This window comes from Phodopus roborovskii, unplaced genomic scaffold (genome assembly GCF_943737965.1).
Source record: "Phodopus roborovskii unplaced genomic scaffold, PHOROB, whole genome shotgun sequence".
NCBI classification, from domain to species: Eukaryota; Metazoa; Chordata; class Mammalia; order Rodentia; family Cricetidae; genus Phodopus; species Phodopus roborovskii.
The window spans coordinates 11,173,108-11,199,440 of NW_026126636.1; the positions used below are offsets into that span (position 1 = coordinate 11,173,108).

The window sequence follows — 26,333 nt, forward strand, 5'->3', positions numbered from 1 at the left end:
CAGGTGACATTAAACAGGGAAGGAGGGGGGCCTCTGCATGTCCTCCACAGACCATGCCTAGACCACTGGTCTATCAGCTCCCTTCCTGTTCTGAGTCCAGGAGTGGGTACGGGGCAGGAAAGGGTCTTCAACTAACTCGTTCATGGCCACAGTAGTGCCTGTTCCGTAGGGTACTGCCCTGGGGGGACACGCTTAGTGACAGGAAGGAGGGCTCACACACATTTGGTCCCACAGACATGCCACCAGCTCTACCCCACACCTTCTACCAGAGGACGCCGATCCATCGTATATCCCTCTCCCAGACGACACTCCCCAAAGTTCCCTGTCCCCTTGACAGATGGCCTGGGGAACTTGTCTTACTCCAAAGGGTTTATTGAGACAGTGTTTTTCACGTACAAGTTGGGGCCAGAAGGGACGGGGCTTATAAACAGGAACCTGAAGGGGGGAACCAAGGGCACCCGGTGGGACCCAAATAAAGAGTGAAATAAATAGAGATCAAAGTGTGGAGCTGGAGGAGACTCAGACTATCACACAGTGATAACGTGGGGTGGGCGACATTCAAACCCCACTCATTTATACAGACAGACAAGGAGCTAGGGGCCCGGGCCCACTCCACCCTCTCCATCTCAAGGAGGGCCTGTGGCTGGGAGAGCCCGGGGGTGGAGGCCCTCCCCAGGAAGGCCTGGCCCCAGAGGCTTGGTTAGTGTTGGAAAGCAGGAGGGACTGAGGTCCAAGAGGACACCCTGGAGCCCACACAAGAGCCACAGGAGAAGCCTCAGCGCAGCCCTTCAGCTGACAGGCGAGGACTCTAGAGTGGAGCCCGGCACCTTCTATCATCTTAAAAAAACAAACAGATCCCCAGGGACACCCAGCCCTGACTGTGCCCAGCTCTGGGGGACAGCTGTATGGGGAGTTAGGGCTGGGGCGTGAGCAGATACTCCAGAGGCCATCCTTGAGGGGCGATTCCTGGGGAAAGGGCCGTTAGCACCACCAGGCTCCAGGAAGATGAAAGAGGCCGAGACTCAGCCTCTCAAGGGAGGCTGGGGGCTGCCTGCAGAGACAAAGGGAAAGCCACTGGTTAGGACAGAGCCCCACCGTAGCCTCCGTTCCTCCCATCTTCCCAGGGATGCCTCGTTCTCACAGGACTGTGGGCTTTGGTACGAGTCAATCCGACAGGGGATTGGGTCACGGAGGGGGATGCCTTTGGGGGCAAGGACTGCATTCCTACCTAGAACTTCTATAAATGGCCTCTGGCCCTCACCTCAGACCCACCGGCCTGGCCCCGCTCTCTGCCACTGTGTAGCCAGGGCGAGGCCAGGCGGGATCATACGAAGACCTTGGCTAGGGCATCAGCACCAGCACTGGCGATAAGGGCCTTGCGGGGATGGCAGGCCACTGCGTGGATGGCCTCCTCATGCTTCTTGCGGTGGGCCGTGATCTCCTGCACACACGTCTTGTTGTCTAGGCTCCATAAGCGCAGAGAACAGTCATGGCCTGCACAGGTGGGGAGCACAACAGGCTGTTACCAAGCCTGAGCTCAGAGTCCTGGGGCAGAGGCAGCTCAGCCCTCTTCCCATGGCTCTGCGGGAAGGGTGGCCCTTCGGTCTCCATCCTGTCAAGCATCCTGCTGTCTTACATAACAACCCTGGAAGGCAGGAATGATGCCCACAGACAGACAGCTCTCAGCCTACAGGGAGACTGAGCACCGACAGCTTAAAGCGGTAGGGTGTGCCTCAGAGGCTGCACACTGGCCTGGCCCGCCCAAGGCCCTGGGTTCTATCCCCAGCATGGTGTGGAAGAAAGGAAACAGCAGACACGCTCCTGGTGAAGGTGAAAAGCCCCTGACTTGAGGGAGGGAAGCCTTCCAGGTGCAGAGAGGGCCGGCAAGGGCCTGGGGCAAGCACCAGTGAGGGCTGAAGACAGCAAGGACTTGAGAGTGGAAAGGAAGCCGCAGACTGGCCTGGCTAGGGCCTTTGCTGGGCACGAGAGGACAAGACTAGCCCGAGGCTCTGCTCCTCACGTCAGTGCAGCTCGAGGGACGCAGGCTGGAAGCAGTGCCTCAGATCGCAGGCTTGTCTGTGCTGGGACTGGGTCTGATGCCCTGGCAGGGAACGGGAGGTCTGGGGTGCAGCTGTGCAGCCAGCACGTGGTGACATCAGGCCAAGTGACTGTGATCTGCTCACAGCCTCACCACCACTGCTCACATCTGCAAGCACGTGTGCACACACTCACTGCAGCCGAGCCTGGCCTAAGAGACCTGTCTACCCATTCTAGAGTACACAGCTGCTGAGAGGGACCAGGTGCTTAAACTCTGGGGAGATCTGGGCCCATCACACACCTACATCACACACCTACAACACACACCTACAACACACACCTACAACACATGCACACAGCCCTAGGAGGGCTGCCAGGTTCAGTCGATGAAGCTGAGGCGGGAGTTCCTAGCTCACATTAAAGAGTAGAGTTGCCTGCCGTGGCTGCAGCCCTTCTCTTTGCTTCTAACTCCCCTGAGAAGGGGCAGCATGCAACAGGGTCCCAACTTACTTCCTGACATCAAGAACACGCCATTGGGATCCACAGCGAGGCAGGTAACCGCGTCCAGGTGGGCAACCATAGAGTGCACACTTTTACCTGGAAGGGGACAGAGGAGTGGCTGGCAGTGGCCTCCCTCCTCAAGCCTTACCTGAGAGCTGTGTCCTGGCTGAGAGCCTGTAAGGTAGACACTAGCATCTGGCAGCCTCAATGTGCTGTACCCCTGTATGCCCCGCCTCCTGCTCCCAAAAACACAGTGAGGGGACAATGAAGGCTGGGCCTCACCTGTCCGATTGTCCAGGAACCGGATGCCTCTATCGTCATGCGCAGTGATGGTGAGGGGCTGATTTGGGTGACTCACCACCTGGTTGATCTGTGTGGGGCCTGGAAGGCAGGCGGGGAGAGGAAGGGGGCTGAGGAGGAATACAGGACTGGGACAGAGGGAGGGGGCAGGCCACTTCTGCAATTGGGGACATGCTACCCAGCCCGCCCACTGGGTCAAGCTGGCTGGCCACCACTGAGCCTTGCTTCCTTCCTGCTTGTGGCCCCCTGAGGGCACATGGGCAACATTCTCATCTCACTGATGGCTAGGTCCACAGAGCTACAGGAGGAACTGGGGCCCTGTGGGCGTTCAAACCCCAGTCCCATTGGCCTGCCTGGCCAGGGCCCTCACCACTACTCCCTCGGGACTCCAACGTGAGGAGGATGCTGCCAGCTTCCAAGTCATACAGAACGGTGTCACCAGAACGAAAGGAGGCCACGACGTGGGCGGGCTGGGTGCTGGTGAAGGCCACTGAGGTGGGGATCCCGTGTTCTGAGAGCACAGGGGAGAAAAGGCTACTCAGGGGGCCTGCCCTGCCCTGTGGTGGGGGCCCTGGGCTCTGCGTCTTGCTTGAGACATCGGGGTTAACACTCACCTCCAGACATGGGGAAGGTATGGAGGCAGCTTGGACCACTGCTGCTGGGGTCCCAGATGCGGACAGTGCCATCAGCAGAGCAGGATGCTAGGCGCTGGGAGGTGGGGTTGAAAGCCAGACCCCACACAGCGTCTCCATGGCCTTCCAGGACGTGACTCAGCACACTTGGGTCTGGGCAGGCCAGGAGGAAATGGGTTGTTAGGGATGCCAGCCCCACTGGATGGCCCAGGGGCTGCAGCTCTGCTGGGACCTGGTGGCTGCCCACTGACCATGAGCTCCTCCGGGCAGATTCTAGGGCTCAGGAAACAGTTCAATCGCTTAGAAAATGAGGCTTCTGAGTACACCGTCTTCCCAAGGCCAAGGTCAGCAGCTCAGGGCGCCACTGGAGCTATCTCTGCTAACCAAGATCACCTCCCTTTAGCCCCTGGAATGTCTTTTCTTGCTAGGTTCCCAACAGCCTCTGCTGCCCAAAGCACTTCCTGGCCTCTTTAGCTGTTGGGTGCCACACTGTTCTGGGTCGAGTCCAGCTGACAGCTGAAGTATGGCCATTCACTGTTCCCTTGACAGTAAATACAACTCTGTACCCTGCCACAACAAACTTAGCACAAGGCCATAGTCAACAGTGAGACAGCACTGGGGAAGCAGAGGCAGGAGGATCTCTGTGAGTTCGAGGCCAATGTGGTCTACAAAGCGAGTTCCAGGACAGCCAGCTGTTACATAGAGAAACCCTGTCTCAAAAAAAAAAAAAAAAAAAAAAAAAAAAAAAAAAAACCCAGATGGGGTGGAGGTGGGGCTGGAGTGATGGCTCACAAACATCTGTCACACTCACACACACACACACACACACACACACACACACACGTAAAGAGAGTAAAACGGCATCAATGAGTAGGGCAAGGGCACTAAGTAAGGGACTTTGAGTGTCTCTTCACTTAAAAAAAAACCAAACTAAACATTACTTTGAGTGTCTCTTCACTTAAAAAAAACCAAACTAAACATTTCAAATTAAGCAGACCTGGAATCTCTATTTTTCTTTTTTTTTCTGAGACAGGGTTTCTCTGTGGCTTTAGAGCCTTTCCGGGAACTCACTTTATAGACCAGGCAGGCCTCAAACTCACAGAGATCCGCCTGCCTCTGCCTCCTGAGTGCTGGGATCAAAAAGCGTGCACTACCAACACCCAGCCTCTTTCTTTCTGTTTTTTAAAAATGATTTATTTATCCTTATTTTATGTGCATTGTTGTTTTGTGTGTGTGTTGTATATGTATGTATGTATGTATGTATGCGTGCATGCATGCATGTATGTGTGTCTATATGAGGGTGTCAGATCCCCTGGAACTGGAGTTACACACAACAGAGAGCTGACATGTGAGCACTGGGAGTTATATCCACATCCTCTGGAAAAGTAGCCAGTGCTCTTAACCACTTACTCATCTCTCCAGCCCCCAAGAGCTGGAGTTTATTAAAAGACCTTTTTTTTTTTTTTTTTTTTTTTTTGAGAAAGGATCTTACTGTGTAGCCCCAATTGGCCTAGAATATAGAATACATATTGTGTAGATCAGGCTGGCCTCAAACTCACTGAGCTCTGCCTGCCTCTGCCTCCTGAGTGCTGGAATTAAAGGTGTGCACCATTATACTCAACCTATAGGACATTTGTAAAAAAAAATGAACTAAAAGAATTTTTTAAATAAAATATATTGTAATGAGGGTGGAAGGAGGGGCGGGAGAAAGAACGGTGGTTGGAATGTAAAATGAAATAAAAAATAAAAATGGGAAAAATACATTGTGATCAGAGTCTTTCCCTCCCCAGCTTTTCTTAGCTTTTCCCACCTCCTTACCCACCCAACTTCATGTCCTTTCTCTCTCACACACAAAAAAAAAAAAAAAAAAAAAAAAAAAAAAACAAAAATCAAATAGACAAACTAAAGACAGAGGATAAAAAAAAAAAAAAAAAAAAAAAAAATCAACCCCAACAACATGGAGTCTATTTTGTGCTGTCCAACTATTCCTGGGCACGGGGACTGCCCTACAAGTATGACTGACAGACCCAGTGACACAGATCAGAGACCGACTTTCCCTTTCTCAGCAGGAACCAATCACAAATAGCTTCTTAGTTAAGGGTGGGGTTTGGTGCCCACTTCTCTGAGTAAAAGACATTTTGTTTGTTTGTTTTTGAGACAGGGTTTCTCTGTGTAGCCCTGGCTGACCTGGAACTCACAGAGATCCACCTGCTTCTGCTCCTGAGTGTTGGGATTAAAGGTGTGCACCACCAAGGCCAGGCCCTCCACTTTAACTCTTAAAGAGCTAAAAAACAAGGCGCAAACTCCGTGTGGCATGGTCCCACTAATGGCTCTCCACTCATTCCCTCTGTCCCTAATACACCCATCCACTGAGCCACAGGAAGACCTTGGCTGATCCCCAAGAACAGAGTCCACCAAGCTGCTCAAAGCCATGTGGCCCTGACTTAGCTCTCTTGCCTCTACTTACCCAAAAGGCCAGCTCATGTTGACTCTCAGATGCAGCCCAGCTCCCCCCCCCCACTACCCCTCCTGCCTCATCTCCCTCGGCCCCACCCACTAACACTAACTCAGCCTGGGGCCTGACACAGCTACTTCCCAGGGCTGTGACCTGAGGTGGTGGTGAGAAGGGTCTGTCCTCACCGTAGCCATCGTATGGGTCCATGTTGAGGTCAGGAATCTTCCAGCTGTGGATGCGGGCATCAGCCCCACCACTGTAACAGTATTCGCTGTTGCTACCCATGGTGACTGCCAGCACAGGGCCCCTGCAGGGTGCAATGGTTGGTGATGGAAGGCAGTTAAGGCTCAGGCCTTCCTTGCTCATGGGAACTTGAGGGTTTCTCCTGGCTATTTGTTTTTTGAGACAGGGTTTCTCTGTGTAGCCCTAGATGTCCTGGCTCACTCTGTAGACCAGGCTGGCCTTGAACTAAGAGAGCTCTGCCTGCCTCTGCTTCTCCAATGTTAGGATTAAAGGCGTGAGCCACCATGCTCGGCTCTCCTAGATATTTTACAATAGTTTATTTATTGTCACACACCACAATATGCACACGGAGGTCAGGGGACAATTTCCTGGAGTTGGTTCTCTCTTCACTGAGCCATGTTACCAATCCCCTTTCCTAGGTATGTTCAGGGCCGCCGCCAAAGGCAATTTGTCATCTATCCTGTGGCTGTCCCTGGTGGGAAAGCTGCCTGTCCAGTCTTCCCCTCTCTTCCTTTACTGCTCAGTGCTCAGTGAACCCACAATGGGAGTAAGGGGTGTGCTGAGGCCCCAGTGCAGAGGGCGTAGGGTGGAGACTGCTGCTCCAGGTCTCCAGGGCAGCACGCAGCAGCCTAGCCCATAATGCTGGGATGCAGGGCTTAGAACAGGCTCAGGCATCTCCTTACCTGTGAGCACGGAAAGCGTGTATTGGCTCCACATCCAGAGCAGCGTTTCTGTGGGAAAAGGAAGAATCTCGTCCCTGAGACCCCAGGTGCTGGGGCCCCGCCCCTTCCAGGGTGGCATCCTTACTTCTTGGCTGTAACTGCCTTCTGTAGGTTCCACAGTTTAAGCGTGCCATCCTCAGAGGCAGTGAGCAGTGCTGACTGGCTGTGGTGGAAGGCCAGCGAGCGGATGCCATCGTAGTGTGAGCGGAGGGTAAACTTAGGGTTCCATGTCTTCTTGAAGGCGTCCTTGCTGTCAGACAGCTGGGGATGGGCAGCTGCCTCAGTGTCCTTTTATATAACCCAGCACTCATACAGACACTGACACCAGCCACCCCATGCAGACTGGAACTGACAGGCCCCCAGCCTGACTTCCCTTCTGCAGGCCCAGAAGAGCCCTTCACATACCCAGGTTTCAGCACTGTGCGAGACTCTGAAGGGGCTGGGGGGAGCCTAACTCTTGGGGGGTCTCACAGTTCAGAGGCTCCTCAGGGAGACAGACAGGTCCTAAATACACAGGACCAGGAACTCTGAGCACGAGGAGGGAACAGCAAGGCAGCCCAGCCTCCTCTGCAGGGACCAAGAGGCTCTTGTGAGGTAGTGACAAACAAGCAGGGTGTAGCCAGCACCAGGAAAGGGGAAAGGGACGGAAAACGGGGACACACAGCATTTAGGAGCATGCCTCACGAGAGGAAGCTACAAGGGTCAACGGCAAGCAGAACAGCGGGTCCCACGCAGAAACCTGCAGTTGGTCTCGTGCTAAGCAAAGGGCCCAGAGAAATGGGAAGCCACACGGGGCTGCAGAGCAGAGCAGTGGCATGGATGACAGCTGCTCTTAGCCTCTCTAAGGAGGCTGGGATTGGGGAAGGTCAGAGTAACTGAGGAACAAGCCTCGACTGTGGAGTTTGACGGTTCCCTGGCAGGGGAGGCTGGGAAATACAGCCATCAGGCCCCAGGGGAGATGCTCTGAGAGTCTACAAGGTGAAGCTGCTCTCTGCGAGGGGACAGCCAGGTTTGGAAGACACCCAGGACTGTCAGGGAAGCTCAGCACCTTCAGACCTTTACCAGGGCTCAGCTGGCATTTCTGCCACGATTCTTAGGAACTGGAGGATCTGTGCTCAGGTGGGTTCCCCACTCCCTGAAGCACCCACCGCGGGGCAGCTTGAGAAACCCTGCCGTACATTCCTGCTAGCCTCACTTCTGCATTCTGCACTACCTTCCAACCTCACTGGGGTCTGCAACCCGATCTTCTGCCCTGGAAAACTGCATCCAAACCTGACCCAGAAAGCCCCCCTCCCCCCCCGTTCCGCTCACAACAGAGGACCTGAGTTGGGGCAGCATGGTTGGCAATCATCTCCCCACACCCCCAAAGAAAGTGTGGATGAAGAAACCCCTGTGCCTTTCAGAGCTTGCCCCCCAATGAGGTGTTTGCCAGACACCCACCCGTCTCTAAGGCGGGGTGTGTTAAGCCTCCTGCTGGGCTATAGAATGACCTCTCACAGTTCTCACACAGGACAGAACCCAGACCTGCAACATGGTCAGAGCTGAGCCAAGAACTCATGAGCACCCCAAGAACTTACATCACAGCTGAGGTCGTTGTCATTGGTGACGGTGAGATCTGCCAAGTCCCCCAGGCTCACCTCCCCGCCCCCGATAGTGTCCATGATGAAGACGTCTGAGGAGAAGCCAAAGGAACCTGGTAGGGGGGAGGGGTGGGTGGGGCAGGCAGGGCCAGGGAGAGAGAGAGAGGCAAAGAGAGGCAGAAAGGATAAGGAGCAAGGAAGAGAGGCAGGAAGACAGGATCAAGAATCGCAGCTGGAAAGGAAGACAGGGACAGACGAACAGACAGACAGGGCAGGACAGACAAAAAGAGAGGGAAACAGACAGACAGACGACCTTTTGGGACAGGGAGGCTGCAGACTGGAGACTGGGCCTTACTTCTGAGGACACAGAAACCCCGGGCTTAGCTCTGCAGCCCCCCCCTACCCTGTCATAGACCCCAAGTTACTAGGGTATGGGACAGGAGATTACCTTCATGAGGCCGGGGCTGGGGTGTGCCAGGAGGTGGGACAGTCACTTTGGGGGGCAGCCCATCCACATCCCGGAGGTCAGCAAGAATTCCCTGGAGTTTGACCCGACGGCTTTCTGTATGGAAGAGACATGAGCACGTTTCTCCCCCCAGTTCTACCCAGTCTGTGAGGGGCCACCCCAGCGCCGCTGGCCTGCCTTCCCACAATAGTGGAGGCTGTGAAGCACTGGTCCCAGGGACAGACAGACTGGGGACCCAGCTAGAGGTGGCAGGCAAATCCTGATTCTACCCTAGGCCCAGGGGACCCCAAGGCCCTTCTGGCCAGGAATCACAAAACAGGAAGACACAGCCCATCCCCCTTCTCCACCATCAGTTTCCATCCGGCCCCCTGCTTGAGGTGGACAGGCACTGGACACTTGCTGTGAAGGCTGGAGCTGACTTCTGGCAGGGCCACCTGAACATAGTTTGCAGGGACTTTCCAGGGAAGGGTAAGGGCCTGGACCTGGCTTGCAGCTTAAGCTATCCTTGACCCATCTCAGGAAGTATATCCGCCTGGGCAGAGTCCCAGACAGGAAGCAGCTGAAGCATACAGGGTCAGATCCTGTCTTAGCCAGGCCTGTCAGTCAGTCCCCAACTCACCCAGCTCATGGGGATTCCCCTCTGTAGTACAACGCAGAGGATCTGGAGACCCCTCCCCATCTTCTCCTGAGCCCAGGAAATCAAACTCATTGATGGCATCTTCCGAGTCATCTTCCTCATCCTCATCCTCCATTTCCGGGACCAGGGCCTTGGATGGGAGCTAGGGTGGGGAAGAAGGGGGGAAAAGGGCTAGGGTCCAGAGACCAAACCCAGCAGGTTCCCGGGGAGGCACGCCACCCACTCATTCCCCAAAGCCCAGGTCTGGAGACTGCAGTGGGGTCTCCTCCTCCACCAGCACGGGCCCTCTCATCTTTCCTCACAGCTTTGCCGAGCCCCTCCCCAGCACATACATGGCTCTCAGGAAGTCATCTGTACAGAGACACACAACGGGAAGGGGGGATGGTGGGGGGGGGCCGCGGCGGCACAGAACCTTGTATTTTCACTCTGGGATTAAACTAACAGTGATAACACACACTTGTCACCCAGCTGTGTGCTTGACGAGGGAGCTTACAGACTTCATTCTACCCCACTGCCCTGTGCAGTGACCCAAACTACTACCCATCCTATACGCTATAGTGTGAGAACAAGCTAGACAGAATGAAGCCAACTGCCTCAAACTGGGCCCCAAATTGGGCAGCACCAACAGACTGTGGTGCCCCAAGACACAGCTGACTCCCAAGGTGGTCGTGCGCAGGGTCTCAATCTAGAAACAACAACTTGTAGGTGAGGGACAAGAACACGTCAAACACTCCGGCCTTCTGGGATACAACAGTCGGGGAGGATGGCTATGATGGCTCTCATGCCTGAACTAGTACTCGGGAGGCTGCGGCAGAAGGATGGCCAAGAGTTCTGGGCTAGCCTCAATCAGTGTGAAACTGCCTCAAACATGAACAAATGGGCTGGGATGAGCGTGAGCAGAGTGCTTGCCTGGCATGTGTGAGGCTGAGTCTGAGCGTCAGAACCACAGAGCACAAAATCAAAATACAGTGAAGAACCATTTCTGCTGTGAGGGCTGCTCCCAAGAGAAAGCATCATCCAGACTCAGAAGAAAAGTCCCGAGAGGCTGGGGAGCCAACTCAGGTGAAGGCTTGCCAAACAAGCCTCAGGCCCTGAGTTCAAGCCCCAGCACCCAGGTAAAAAGGCAGGTATGGCAGTGCAGACTTGCAGTGCAGTGCCGGGAAGAGGTTTCTGAGGTTTGCTAGTCAGCCAGCCTGAAGGCTTATTAGCAAGTCCAGGCCCAGTGGGAGACCTGTCTCAATAACACAAGGTAAGCCAGACATGGTGTGCAAGTCTTTAATCACAGTATACAGGAGGCAGAGGTAGAAGGAGATCTGTAAGTTCTAGGCCATCCTGGTTTACATATCAAGCTCCAAGATACCCAGGAGTATATAGAAAAACTGTTGTCAAACAAAACAAATAAACAAAAACAAAACTGTGATGACCATTCTTGGTTGTCAACTGGACACATCTGGGATTAACTAAAACCCAAGCACCTGGGCACACCTGTGAGGGGTTTTCTAAATTAAATTAAAGGGAAGAGCCACCTTTAAATCTAGGCCACGCCTGCTGGCACCTATAACAAATAAGGACGGGAATGAGCGTGCTCTCTGCCTGCCCACCCTCACTAGCAAGCCCACTCCTCCACTGGCAGTGGGGCCCACTCCTTCAGGGTTCTGGCAAAAAACTGAAGACCAGCTGAGACATCCAGACTAGAGGACCCGGAAACTACTGCACGCTTTTTGTCTGTCTGTCTGTCTATTTTTTAGAAACAAAGTTTCTCTGTGTAGCCTTGGCTGTCCTGGAACTCACTCTGTAGGCCAGGCTGGCCTCGAACTCACAGATCCACCTGCCTCTGCCTCTTGAATTCTGGGACTAAAGGTGTGCGCTCCCACTGCCCAGTACTCCTAGATTCTGGAATATTCCCTTAGTAGAAAGTCACTGTTAGACAAGCTGGACCACAGCCTGTAAACCATCCTAATAAACCCTCTTTCTACTTATCCATCCATCCACCCACCCATCCACCCATTTATATATATCTAGTTGGCTATAGGTTTATTTTACTAGTTCTGTACTTCTAGAGAACTCTGACTAATAAATAAAACACCAAAAATGAAAACAAACCCAAGCAACCCAAGGTAGATAGCTCTTGAGGAAGAAGACCTTGACGTCCACATGAAGTAGCAGCTGCATACATATATTCTCTCTCATACACATACAAAGGAAAGACAATCCCAAGTGGGGTAGGGAGGAACACAAGCCTCCAGCATCTGAACCAGGCTGCCAAATTGGAACGCCCGCATCAAGACGCCCTTTAGCCTTTTGCCTCCTGCAAGGTCCAGGCCTGCCATTTTGCTCCATCTGGGCAGGACCCTGTGCTAAGTCATGCTAGGGGCCCTAAGGACAGAGTGGAGGCCACGCCCCTCTCGCCGCCACCTCAAGGGGCTGTCAGGGTCCAGAGAAGGGAACCCAAGAGCTCTGGAAGGACAAAACATCCCACGTGGCCCCAGGGCAAGGCAGACAAGGGGTGCTGGGACCAAGTGGGAAAGAGTCACAGAAGCCACATCTGGGCAAGTGGAATTCAGGAAAAGCTGAGGCCTTTCCCCTGCTCCGCCCCCGCCCCGCCCCCAGCCCCAGCACATCCTGTAGGTGGCCATCTACAAACCCCTACTGGTCCACTTGTGGTCTTGTCGAATGGCCTGCTCAGAGCTGGACTGTGAAGGGCTCAGCAGATGCTTTATGGGCAACTAAGGCCACACCACAGCCAAGAACAGAACCCTGAAAACAGCGCACGACCACGGAGGTAGGACCTTACGGGTGCCGGGAGCCAGGTGTGAGGACATGCCTACAAGGTCAGGATGCTACCTCATCATCAGTGTCCAAAGGAAGGGTCCCGACCACAACAGCGACCGGAACTCCCCAGACCTCAGCCAGGCCTGGGTCCTGGCACATTTACTCCATTCACACATCTTTACTGAGAGCCTGTGCTTCACACCCTTTTCAGGACATTGGGACAGAAAGCAAAAGTCCCAGGGTGGGGGCAGGCTAGCTGAAAGGAAGCAGCCCTACGTGGGTTGGGGCACCAGCTGGCCTGTAGGACCACAGATGGACAGTAGGACGGGCCTTACCTATCTGAGGCCAGGGAGACCCGGGGCAGATGCTAGGGCTGCACCAGGGAGGCCCGGGGCAGATGCTAGGGCAGCGCGGGAGGCCCGGGGCAGATGCTAGGGCAGCACGGGAGGCTCACCCTCACACGCTGCTTCTTGTGGTGAACACTGTCTAGCTCATCGTCCTCGTCACTGTCCTCGTCCTCGCAGCCCTGCAGGAAGGGGATCTGCCCAAGGACAGAGCCACCCAGGCGCTCCTGGCCATCTTTGCCTGCTGCATTTCTGCCAAGATAGCAAAACAGGCAGAGGGATGTCAGTCCTGCCAGGTGACAAGATGTCAGAGAGGGAGGCACCCCAGACACAGCTGAACTCCTAAGCCCCATGGAGCCTTGGCTTTGAGCACGCACAGCCGCTTATTCGGTCTCTGCCATGCACCATCAATCCTGGGACCTTCATACACACCCAAGGTTTGCCTCCCATCCACTCAATTCCAACCAGTGCCACAGCACCCCTCAACATGCCTGACCCACACCTGGCCAGGTCAAATATGAGCCGGGTAAGCCCAGCGCCTCTGTCCTAATCAGCCCAAGAGCAGTAGCCACTCTGCAACATCCAGTCACCTCCTGCTGTCTACTGTCACAGCACAACTGTCGACTGCCAGAACATAGATACTACTTTCTACGGAGATCAATATGGAGCGTCCTCTCTGGCCACTCCTCTTTGAGGACTTGCTCCTTCCACACCCACCTCTGCTTCCTCTCTGGCTGCTGCTTCCTCCTCCAGCTCTCCTTGTCCATTTCTAGACCTACGAGCCCTTGGGGTCCACAGTGGGATTCCTCCCCAAACACCAGTGTGCTATAAACTAGAGAGAGATGCTTAGGGTTCCAAGCTACATGTGGCCTCTTGATACGGGGCACACAGACAGACACCTTACCCTCAACACTGCTGCACGACTGCAACTCCTGCCGTCCCCCACCAGGTTCCTGACTTCAGAAGGTACCAATCCACTCATCAGACTTCCTTCCCTCCCCGTCCCTCTAAGTAATTCACAAGAGCCCATTTCTTACCCGCCCATCGCTAAGATCCATAAGCCCTGGCCTGGACCCCACCGTAAGCCCCCACCTGGCCTCCCTGCTTCCGCAAACTCTCCTCAAAGCAGACTAAGCTGTCAGATGATACACATCTGCTGGACAGCCCTGTGGGTGAGCATCCACTATGTATCGTGGCCCGGGAGGCACTTCGTGATCTGCCTCCTGAGATCCGGCCTCACCACAGACCACAGGCCACAAGGCTCGTGTGTTTACTGTAGCAGCCATGCCACACAGGCCTCCTACATCCCACACAGATCAAGCCTTTCTGTCTCTGAATCTGGCCCTCAGGACTGCCCTTGCCTAGAGCACTTTTTCCTGCTATTCTCTGGCCAAAAGCTACCCCCACAAAGTAGTCCTACCTCCCAGTCACCAAGAGGGGTACTACTTCTGTTATTGTTATTATTATTTCCTTCTCTGGCCAGGCTGATCTCCAACCCTGGGCTCAAGCAGGCTCCTGTGCCTGCCTCCTGAGTAGCGGGGACCATAGGGGTGTGCCATAATACCTGGCGATCTCCTGTTACTGTCTTCACATTCCTCATAGCACTTAACATCACCTAATGACGACACTACTGCTTCTGATGGATACCAACTACCGATGGGAAGATGAACAAATGAGGCCCGAGGCAAGAGCAGACGCCTCCTCACACGTTTCCTTCTGCAATCAAACCACCCGAGGTCTACCCTCAGCTAGGAAAAAAGGCCGTGTGACAACCTAAAGGAGAAGCCTAGCAATGGTGGCGCTCACACCACAATCTAACAGGGCTGGCAGAAGAGCTGGGAATGGCTGACTTACTGCCCAGCCTTCCTCAGGGAGAGGAAGAATAACATCCCTGCTCAGGGTCTCACCTCTTGATCTGTTCCTCAATCTGTTTTACCAGCAGAGACTCGCCACCGCTAAGTCCCCCTGGGCCTGGTGAAGCCCTGGGTGGCCCCTCGTTAGGCTCAGTGGCCCCATTGAGCTCTACTGAACGACCCAGAAGGGAACGCACACGCTTGGACCGCATGTCCAGGATGGTATCTGTGTAGCCCACCTCTTCCAGGTACCTGTGGGAACAGAGGCAGGTCAGGTAACACATGAATTGAGCTACTCTGGCTGCTGGGGCCATGCAGAACCCAGCAGCCTTCTGAGAGGCCACCAAAGAGCAGACGGCAATTTTTCAGAAGCAACCCCTGAGCAGCAGTTTCACTTCTGATACTTCTCAATGGAAGCCCTGGTCCCCATGCATGCTGCTATGGCGCACGGTGTCCCCGACATGTAGAGGAGAGCCCACGTGCAGGAAAGGCCAGATGTCCATTGATGGACACTAGGCAGAAGGTGACGAAGGCAGAGCGCCACAGAAAGATGGCTGTGATCAGCAGCACAGCGAACATGGTATATGTTCCATGTTCCACGAGATTCCAGATTTTATAGAGTGTGAAGGCACGTGTGTGTGTTTTCATCACACACAGACACACACTTGTGTTTGCTTCTCGGACGTCTAGAAGACAGACATAAACTGAGCAACAGTGACCTCTGCAGGGGAGGATCCAGGACACAAGAGTACACTGTTTTTTCTGCAGTACTGGGGAGGGACCCCAGGGCCTTGAACATGCGAGGCAAGCGCTCTACCACTGCGCTACATCCGCAGCCCGCAAGGGAATGCTGCGTATTGTTCTACTTACTTCTACACCTGAGCATTTATTACTTCTGCAACTTAAAAAACTGAAGCCAGCTGAGACTGGCCTAAAGGAAAAAGAAAAAGAAGAGAAAAAGATCAAAAAGTCAATCATGGGTATCTGCAGCTCCCAAAGGTCAGGGACAGTACTGCCTCGCTGCCCGGTTAGGAGGCCCCCTAGGGTGCCTGTTCCCTCCTTTGCTTGTGTCATCTCTGCAATGCCTGTGTATGGCCCAGGCTCTTATCTCCCAGGGGACAGAGGGGTAGAGAAGCCTGGCAGTCTGGAAGGTGGGCTTTAGAGGTGACTGCCTGAGAGCCCACTGTAGGTCTTCCACGCCTTTATCAAATGGTCTCTGCACCAGTGAGAATCAGGGGCAAGCCAGCAGTGACACAGGACAGGCACTGTGACTGGCTCTCGTTACATTTGTCTCGTGGCCCTCTGGGGTTATTTGTGCCCACTTAAGCAGGCAGTAGTTTGCAGAGACTGAGCTGAAGGCAGTTGAGGTCAGCTTCCTGAGCTCTGCCATGAGTCCTAAGACTAAAACACCTCACAATGGATTGGCTCTTGAGATCTTTGGCTTTCCAGAAGGGTGCCCTATTACACAGCGGTGATTTTTGTGGCACTGGGGATGGTCTCCAGGGCTTGACCCGCAGTAAGTAAGGGCTCAACCCTTAAGCCACATTCCATCCATGAGATCCTGAACATTATATGACCTAGCTAATCTATACAGAAGATTTGATAACACTTAGTCAAAGCATTACAAAGCCTAAGAAGAGTAAAAACAGAGTCCTGGCTCTTAACACAGTACAGAGAACACCATTCTCTACTCAGGGCAACTCTCCAAATGTTGAGGCTGATGGAGGAGATGCCAATGTGTACAGGGTCATAGTTCCTCAGAAATGGAATTATTTACTTCTCAGGTATCCTAAATGCTAAGATTTTTAAAGAAACAAAAATCCTGATTTGGCTGGAGGCTGGTGGTCCACCAATTCTGTTTGGGGCCTCTCTCCTCTCATGAGGTAGACAGCTCACCTCTCAAAGGGCAAGCCAATAGGACTCACCTTCTCTGAGGACATGGGTTGACCCCAGAGCACCTAGGTACCACAATTGCTATAATTTAACTTTACCCTTTAAAAACTATTTTTTTTTTCCAACATTATTCTTTTAAAAGGAAATGTCAGAGAAGCATCCAGGGTCAAGTCTGGGGTGTAAGAGGGTGCCCCCGCTGCAAGCCTTCCCCCTAGTTCCTGTCAGTGATGGCTGGGTGGGACCCAGTGAGGACAGGAAGGACTGAGGATTCCTTGGGCTTATCTTCTGAGCCCACATGCCCCACCCTGCTCCACCCCTCCCCGTCACTCACTGTCGCAGAAGCTGCCGCCCCTCCTTCCACACCAATGGGCTGTTCTCCAGTGTGACGGACTCCACAGGGCCATTGGAGACTAGAGAGAGAAAAGAGGCCGTCTCAGTCATGTCTGGATACTTCCCTGTCATCCCTCCATCCTCTCACAAGTCTGAATGTGCCACCATCACAGCCCTTGTCCCCACTTCCTGAGTGCGCTCCACCCACCCACTCTCTCCCATCCAAGAGAGTGACTCCTCTCTTGGAAGCTCTCCTCAGTGCCAGGCTCCTGACTGGCCACCGCCAACAACCCCCCCCCCCCATAACAGCAGAGCTGGGTGCTGCTTTCTTATACAAGGAGTGGGCAGTCTGGCTGGGATCGAGTCACCTCTGCACTCCTGGAGCAGCTCTGAGCACCTATGAAAGCCTGCCTCTCATGCAACAGCTTTCACCTCCCAGGATGAGGTGACATTGGCTGGAAACATACTCTGTGAATTGCTCATCAGGTATCCACTGGGCATCTATAAGGCTGGGCTAGATGCCTAGGCCTCACCAATCAGGAGCTTACATCTTGGTAGAAGCATGCCATGAGAAGATGACCTCCATTAGCCCTGCAGGCAAGGCCTTTACAGAGCCCTACACTACACCCCCAGCATCAGCAGCACACCAAGCACACTGGTGCCCTTGCCACTGGGTCTACCTGTACTGACCAAACACTAGTACCCACCTGAAACATCCCCTCACTCCCATGGGCATCTGAGCCCTCCATCCAGAAGCTTAAGCCACCAGTGCCCACAGAACAGGACCACATCTATTCTGCTCTCTGCTGTGTCCCTGTTCTGTGACAGGAAGCCAGCACATGACGTATCAATTTTTGAGGGTAAATGACTGAATGACAACCCAGTGCAAACACCACCTCCTCAATGTCCTTCCTACGCTTTCCACAGCATGCTATTAATAGTTCCACTCACTCCCCTAACAGGAGGAAGCAGGAGCTGCTGGGGCATCGAACGTGCCCCAAGGAGAACAGGGTGGCAGACAGGTAGGGCTGGGCAGTGCCTAACACAGGACTGATGGGAAGAGACACTAAGCATGCAGCTCCACCCTCAGCTGGTGCTGCTTTTCATGGAGCAAAGTAAGAAAGCGCAGGCCATCTGCAACTTCTCTATGCCAAGCAGCTGCTGCACCGGGGGTGGCCAAGGGAGGGTGCAAATGTGGGTACCTTGTTCTGACAGATCTGTCTTCTTCTCCCCCTGATTCAGGTCTGTCCCGAACTTCAGTTTATGATATTTGGCCCTAAAACAGCAAATAACAATAAATGAGTAGTAAAGAGTAGAAGGGCAATGCTGGGTGGTGGTGGCACACGCCTTTAACCCCAGCACTTGGGAGGCAGAAGTAGGCAGATCTCCATGAGTTCAAAGCCAATCTGGTCTACAGAGCAGGTTTCAGGACACAAGAGCTATACAGAAAGAAAGACCCTATCTCAAAAAAAAAAAAAAAAAAAAAAAAAACTAAACTAAAAGAGCAGACAGGAAAAGAAAGACCACCTCAGAGATCCCAAGTCACAGGGTCTCCTTCATTCACTCCCTGCCCTACAGGCACCAGCTCTAAGAGTCTCGGTTACCCTCCTCCTGAAGCCTCAGTCCCTTCCAGAACCATGGCCAGCAACACCATCAGACTATGGCAAGAATAAGCTGTCCAGAATTGGTGCACACAGGTTTGCCAAAGCCCCTGAAGCTGCTGCTGGGAGCCGAACTCCACCCACTACTCCTAGGGATGATGGGAGACGAAGGTGGGGAAACTTCCTTTGCTGGCTGGCAGGAGTATAGCTAGCAGCCTGACCCCACCTGGAACAGTGACCTCTCTGGCGGGGCGGGGCTCACCTCTCCTGCTTCAGCGCATACTCTAGCATCTTGATCCGCCGCACCAGGTCCGTCTTTAGATTCTCTTGGCCTTTCCTCTCGCCTTGGAGGAAAGCCACCTGAGCCTGGGACAGAAGAGATAGGAGGACAGCATGGGTGAGGGGCTGAGGGTCACACTGATGCTGTGCCTCCCTCCCTCCTCAATGCAGGCCCAGCATCAGCACCATCCATCATAGCGATGCCAGTGCTCAACAGGAAGAGAGGACAGGCTGGGCTCACCTCCAAGGTCTCTAGGAGTATCACCCATAAAAAAGCTGTCTGTAATCTCAGCACTAGGGAGGCTGAGGCAAAGGGACTGCTACGAGTTCAAGTCCAGTGTGAGCTTAAAAAAAAAGAAGAGGAGGAGGAGGAGAAAGAAAAGGAAGAAAAAAGCCAAGGAGCCATTTTTAACTCATGAGGTTCAAACAGGGACAGCATGGCCTGACTTGGCTGTGCCTTCCGAGGGTTAGGTCAGGGATGATTTGGGGGTGTTAAGCATTAACAGCCCAGAACTCCTCCCTGCCCCCAATCAGCTGCTGTCCTATGGTTTCTGGTGGAGGTGGTATCCCACTATTTCTTCAGAGCATCTGTTGCTGGGAGGCGTAGGAAGCTACTTCTGGCACTCAGGGACAAGAGTAGGAGTCTAGGCTCAGCTCCCGCTGCAATGCAGCAGCCGTTCCAAGCTTGATGCTGCCCAGGGCGTGAGGAGGTGTGCCACAGACACGGTATACAGCTCCTGCTAAGCTCTCCTCCCTGTCTGCTTGGGCTGCCCCAATCAGCCCTTCTATCAAAGCCCAGAGCACGGCGCTCTTGCCGGCTTTCCCAGAGTGGCTCCACCGGTCCAGCCCAAGGCAGCCTGGGGGCTCTGCTGCTAATTTGTTGCAGACACTAAGCAGCTCACCAGGCCTTCCTCTTTTAAGAGAACAGAGCGCTGTGGGCACTGTCCCTCATATGCAGCTCCATCCTACAATGAGGGCCGCCACACTGCTCCCCACCTCTGCCTCTCTCCATTTCCTTTCCCTGTCCACTAATTCAAAATCCCAGCTAGTCAATGGGCCCTAACCCTTGAACCCAGACCCATCAGGAAGAGAACCTTGGGAGACCAAGCCCTTGCAGATGGGGCCCCGCTCCCTGCACATCACAGGTCTGAAGTGCTTCCAGGGCTCCCCCAAAGCTCACAGGCTGACCTGCCTGGTTCTTCCAGGCAGAGCTCAGGTGCCCACTCAAGCTGTTCATCCTCGGGGCTGGCAGGACGCTGACCTACCTACCCTGTCTCTGCACCCCAGGCTTGCTACCTCTCATCTCCATTTTTACCATGGTTAAGAGAAAACTGAGGCTGACCACAAGTTAGGTAAGGGAGGGAAGGGAGCTGCAGGCAGAAGACAGGGACAACAGGGCAGGGCAGACTTAAGGTACTCTTAAAAGTACAGCGAGGCTACATGCATCAGAATGGGAAGCTAGAGTTAGTGAACAAAGGGAGAAAGGGCCATGGGCCACTGAGATGGACACGATGTCTGCTGGAAGAGCACAGGGAAGCCACAGAAGAAACCAGATGTGTACCTAAGTCATTACAATTACAATGCGGAGAACTAAGTGTGAATTTAGCAAAGCTCTAAGAGGATGCACCCCAATAAAAGCAGTAGCCACAGAAACCCTAGGACTGGGCTAAGGATGTCAGAGTGCTTGCCTGGCATACAGAAAGCCCTAACCCTGACCTCCAGTATCACATAAAACTGAGCAGGGTGGCATTAATGTGTGTTATCTCTGCAAACACATGAGTAAATAAATCCAACGAAAACTTTTTTAAAACCCAAGAGAACTGAGACTAGCTGAGCGGGGTCTCGTCCGCACCCTCCCAGTCTGCTGCCCTCTTCCCAGTCCTTCTGGCAGAGGAGAGGAAGGAGAACCAGGAAGATGTGGCTGAAGTGTCTGGCATTGGTGGAATCCCACCAAAAATAGGAAGTGCTGGCCCTGGACTGTCAGTGTCCTACATGAGGGCAGCAGGGAAGCTGGGAGCTAGATGTGCCACACCCTCCAGCCACAGGGCTCAACACTGAATTCCGACTTGGGGCTGCATCTCTTCCAGGCTGCTTCTTAAGGCAGCACCCTCCTGCTGCAGACCTTCCCACCCACCTTTGAGCTCACACTCTGTGTGGCCTGGAGCCTATAGCTCACACAGCTCCTGGCAGGGAACTTCCACTGGATCCCATGCGCCCAGGAGGCCGAGGGGAAGAGGAAATGTACACTTTCTCCCCGGAGCCTCATCGACTCTTTCCATCCCGAGAACATCAGGTTCAGACCTCTTCCCGAGGGCTCCTTCCTCAGAAGCACATAGTAGACACCCCACCCAATTGACTTTATGCATAAGCGCGGACAGTTCTTTGCAGTCTCCTGAATAAAGCAGCCTCTTCTCCTGGTCTAGAAGGCTCTGAGGGGCAGGAGCCACATCATCTGCTCCTGAGAAGCCATCCATCCCAACACATTTCCACTTGTTATCAGGTGCAACTCCACTACTTCTCTGCTCTGAACTCTGGAATCTCCTGGCCAGCCACCTTCCTGCCCATGTCCTGGGCACTGTATCATTAACAGCAGGGGCTGGCTCCATGTACTGACACTGCCCAGTCATGAAGGGTCTCAAGGAAGTTGCCTTTCAGAAAGCGTGAGTGCTGAATGGAAGAAAGGTAACTGAGAAGGAATGCTGCTTGCCAGACGTGTTGGTACATGCCCATTACAAAGGGATGTGATTATTTCTATAATGGTGCAGACCTATAATTCCAGCACTCAAGCATTGTGAGTTCGAGGACATCTTGGGCTACAGAGTAAGACCTGACTCAAAACTAAAAATGTAGTAGCAAGTGCCTTTAATTCCAGCAATAGGGAGTTAGAGGTGTGTGTACTTGGGGGTGAGGTGGGTAGGTGTCTCTGTGGGTTTAAGGCCAGTCTGAGCTACATATGAAGCTTCAATACAGCCATAGCCACAGAGGGAGACCCTGCCTCAAAAAAAAAAAAAAAAAAAAAAAAAAAAAGGAAAGAGGAAAGAAAGGAAGGAAGAGAAAGGAAGGGAAAGAGGCACATGGGCCATGGGGAGTCGCTGAGTAAAGATGGCAGCTGACAAGCCTGCTGCCTGAGCTCTCAGGACCCACATGAAGGAAGGAGGAGATCAGCTCCTGCAATCTGTCATCCGACCTTCACAACAAACATGTAAACAAATAATAAAATTAGGCAGCTGTGGTAGTGCACTCCTTTAATCCCAGAACTCGAAAGCAAAGGTAGGCGGATCTCTGCAAAGTTCAAGGTTAGCCCGGTTTACATTGTGAGTTCCAGGATAGCCAGAGCTACATAATGAGACTCTGTCTTGAAAGAAAACAAAAAAATTAAAACAAAAATGTAAAAAGGAGTACAAAAGACAGATCAATCATCATTTTATAAAGAGATCTACTTCACTACTCTATATCACACAGGATAAACTCAGTCACCAAAGCTATATCATGGTGTGTGTGTGTGTGTGTGTGTGTGTGTGTGTGTGTGTGTGTGTGTGCGCGCGTGTATGCATGCATACAGAAACACTATTCCTCAGGCACCCTTACCTTGTTTATTGAGACAAGACCTTTCATTAGCTCGGAGCTCTTGGTGGGTAGGCTGACTACCAGTGAGCCCCAGGGACCTACCCATCTCCACTTCTCCAGGACTGAAGAACAAGTGTGTGCCACCATGCCCACCTTTTTTTACCTGGGTCCTTGGGGGCAAACTCAAGCCCTCACACTTGCTTAGCAAGTACTTTACGAACTGAGCTGTCTCTTGAGATCTCAAAGATATTTCTGACAGGGCTGGAAAGGTAGAAACAATCCTAAAAACCCATTGACAAGGGTCAAAATAAATAAGCTATGGTATAAATACCCAAGGTAATACTACACTTTAAAAAAAAAAAAAAAAAGGCTCTCTGTGCTAAAAGGAAAAGGAGACTTAAATGTATGACTTATGAAGTCACAAAGTGGTATATTCTAATACATTCCCATTCATCCTGTGCATGTACTCTCTCTCTCCCCTAACCTTTCACTTACAATGTAACAAAAGTACAAGTGCTGATGCTGGCCCCTCTTACAGACTGCCCTCCATGAGTTCCACAAAAGGCTACAGACAAGTGCCTCTCATTAAGAGGTAGCACACGCCTGTAATCCCAACACTCAGAATGCTGAGGCAGGAGCGTGGCAAGGTTGAGCTGGGGGGGGGGTGTTACAGTGGATGCTGTCAGCTGTGCTGTCACGTTCCGGGCCAGGACTCAGCCCTCACTCTGCTCTGATGGCTTGGGTGACCTGCTGAGACCTCTAAGCTTCCCTGGAGACCTTTTTCTCACCTGTGCTGAGTAACGGAGAGGGGAAAGAAAGATCAGCACTTGCTGCTGTGATCCAAAGGTTTCGCCTTGTGGTGCAAAACCCCATTCCTCCTCATCCTCCACCTCCTCCTCCACTTGTTAAAAAGGAGAGGATGGGTTACCATTTCCCCTCTCAGAATTCTACCAGAATTAAGAGATAGCGTGTATCATGGTACTCAACGCAGTATCCAGCGCATAATACACCCTGAAGAAATAGCAGTTGCTATCATTATTGCTGAGTGAGGTAATGACATTGGCACTGCCAGCATAATGGGGTACTGAGATCTGATGAGATGTAAGCTGGGAAAGAGCCTTAGTTAGAGTTGGGCACAATGCGAGGAACACTTACATAAGGATTTCTCTCCCAGCACAGCCTCAGCTACCAGCAGCTAAGGATGGGAGAAAAATGGGATGTTCCCTTCTTTCACCCCACGGACAAAATTCCAGTCAGTCACTTACTTGGGGCCCTACTTCAGTTAGACAGGGAAACACAGAGGTGGGTTGCCAGAAGCCAAGTGCTGACTATTTCTGTTAATAACACCCCTGCCTAGGAACCATCCGACCCCAGGTGGCCGGTCCCCCCCCCCCCACAAGGCCTTGAAGTGCTCTCACACTTTCTGATTCCTCTATCTGAAGGACCACTACCCACGAGCAGTACCTCCCTCGTTCAAGGTCACAGAGCCTGCCCAACTCCTATTCCATGAAGAATCACCTGGCACACTCCTTCTCCACCAACCATCGAGTCCTCTTCGGAACCCTTGCACAAAAACCTCTCCTCCCATGGAGTCTCCCCCTAACTCACCACCCGAAGCCATCTATCTCTGTTCACTAAGTCCATCACAGGTGCTCTGGCCTTCGTACCGGATGTATCCAACAAATGTCCCTACAGTTCAGGGTTCCCCACCTAACATCCTCGCGTCGTTCACACCAGGACCATCACCCTACTCCCTCCAAGACCCCCCAGCTGTCCTGTCGCTCTGCACCCTCAAGAGCATGCCCACTGCCCTTTCCCTGATCGCACCCAAACAATCCCTTCCCGGACGCGGTTACCCACGCATCCCCGACGTGTCCTACCTACGCGGACGGGAGGCCCCCGAACTCCATCCTGGACACCCGACACCATAAGCCTTCCCTCCCACCCCGAGAAGTCCCGGCGCGGCCACTTTTCAGTGAATTGCCCCAGGCCAGCTTCTCAGACTTTCCTTGTCTCGACCCCTGGCACCCGGTGGATGTCGAGCGCGAGCCTGTCATCACACACAAAAGGCACCGAGCCCATCCCGCCCGGGCTAGTCCGCATCCGAGGCGGCTTTCATTTTTTCCACCCCATCCACCTTCTCGGCACCCTGTCCCCAGGCACGGCTCGGGCCCGCCACTCCCACTCGCGGCTCCGGGACGGCTCGGCTGGGCTCCCGCGGCCGGTCCCGGCCCGCGTCCCGCCCCGAAGCCCCGGGGACCCCGCCGCCGTCCCCGCCCGCCCCCTCCCGGCCGTCCCGGCGGCCATTGCTGCAAGATGGCGGCGGCGGCGGCGGCGGCGGCGGGTGAGGCCGGGCCGGGGCCGGGGCCGGGCGGGGCGGGGCGGGAGGGCGGCGGCGGCGCTCACCTGCAGCTCGGCGCGCTCGGCCTCCCAGCGGGCCTTCTCGGCTTCGAAGCGTGCCCACTCGTGCTGGATAAAGTGCAGGATCCCGGGCAGGCTGAGCGGCTCCGGGCCCGCCGCGGGGCCCGGGCTGCCTCCACCGCCCCCTCCTTTACCTACCGGGCCGGGCCCAGGAGCGGGGCTGGAGGCCGGGGCCGCCGCCGGCGGGTTGGGAGCCGTGCCCGAGCCCAGAGGGCGGCAGGAGGAGGCGGCCGAGGCGACCGCGGCGGCCGCTCGCTCCTCCATCATGGAGGCCCCCGGGCCGGCCCGCGCGCCCGCTGTGCCTCGCGCGCCTGCGCGGACGCGCGGCCTCGCACTCACACGCCCCCACCCCTTCGTGCGCGCGCCGGCGCCGGCGCGAGCGCGGACGCGCGGCCTCGGCGGGCGAGGGGAGCGGCGGCGAGCGCGGGGCTGGGCGCGAGCCTCGCCCACCCCGGGGTCGACCTCCCCTCCCGCCCTCCCCCGATGGTGTGCACGCTCCGAGATGCTGACACGGGAGGGGGGGTTGCTGCTTCGGCTTGGGTAGAGGACCTACGGCCCCCTTGCAAATTGTCCCCCTTGCAGGAGTGACACACAACGGGACTTCTGTCTTCCTCCTCTCCAATGTCAGAGCCCTGTCACCCTCCAGATGCAAATACCACCCCCCATCACTTTCTCTCAATAAGAGGAAGAGAAAAAAAAAATAGACCACCTGGGGTAATTTCGGGAGTGGGATCCGTCCTTAGCCCTGACCAAGTCTGTTGTCATAGCAACCCTTTCCAACCTGGAGGTCTCTTCCAGCCCCCTCCCATTTTCCTTATGTGCAGCCCCTAACCTCAACTATCATTGCACCCACCGGGAGGAGGTTGCTAAGGTAACCCAAGTCCCTGGTGGTTCTTCTGGCCCTACCCTCATCAGTTACTATGACAACCTCTCCTCACCTAGTGCTCAGGTAGAAAAGAACCCAGCCCCAAAGACATTCCTCTAAGAATGTCTCTGCCCCACCCCTCCCCTAGCCAACCCAGTTCGTGTTACCATAGTAACTATCTCCCCTTCCCATATGGGAGGTCCATGGACAAACCAACCAGGTGTTTTTATTTAGAGAACCGCTGCTGCTGTAGGACAGTTGCTATGGTTACGGGGCTTGAACCATTTCCAGGGAGATGACAGTCAAAGCCATACCCTGGTTACTATAACAGGGCAATCTCCCACCTTCTAATGATCCAGAAAGACGGGATGTTTTAGGATTATCTCTGAAAGATGTATGTGTCTAGGGAAGATGTTGTCATGGTAACAGCTGCTGTCACTTCTGCCCTTCACACACCACCACAGAAGAGGGATAGCTATAGCTTACAGCGGCTAACGGATGCACCTTCTACTCAGCCACCCTACCCCTGAGACAGCTGAAGTGTTGGCCCAGCTTCAAATGGAATAATAGAGTCCTTGACTTCCTTTGTGGGTAGGATGAAATTGCACTTTTTTTTTGGCACGGAGTTGGCTCATTAGATGTTTTCTGGTTCCTCCCTCAGCAGAGCAGATGACTCAAGGTGGAGCGACCCTCCTTGATCACCCTCAGCCTGAAAGCTAGGGAGGTAAGAAATCCCCTTGATGTCACAAGAATCACAAAGATGCTACCCTTTCCTAATAGACCTCCTTTTTTGTCCCTGCCTGGGTGATGAGGCTAAGGCCAAATCCAAGTGATA

At 54.0% G+C, this 26,333-nt stretch overlaps 1 protein-coding gene across 2 annotated transcripts; it reads right to left on the bottom strand.

Annotated features, from left to right (window-relative positions):
* Nucleotides 1–1,261: 1,261 nt before the first annotated feature.
* Nucleotides 1,262–24,940, bottom strand: Strn4 (striatin 4). Of its 2 annotated transcripts, none has more exons than XM_051207831.1 (17): nt 24,619–24,940; nt 18,629–18,732; nt 17,968–18,041; nt 16,767–16,845; nt 14,597–14,794; nt 12,800–12,941; nt 9,556–9,715; nt 8,919–9,032; nt 8,468–8,562; nt 6,976–7,151; nt 6,852–6,899; nt 6,111–6,232; nt 3,453–3,623; nt 3,209–3,349; nt 2,821–2,919; nt 2,548–2,634; nt 1,262–1,494 (listed from the first exon to the last, which is right to left on the bottom strand). In XM_051207831.1, the coding sequence occupies exons 1-17, from the start codon at nt 24,898–24,900 to the stop codon at nt 1,325–1,327; spliced, it is 2,262 nt and encodes a 753-aa protein (XP_051063788.1). In that variant the 5' UTR covers nt 24,901–24,940; the 3' UTR covers nt 1,262–1,324. The 2 variants fall into 2 exon arrangements, with proteins under 2 accessions (XP_051063788.1, XP_051063787.1); XM_051207830.1 differs by having other exon boundaries at nt 8,468–8,583.
* Nucleotides 24,941–26,333: the final 1,393 nt, after the last annotated feature.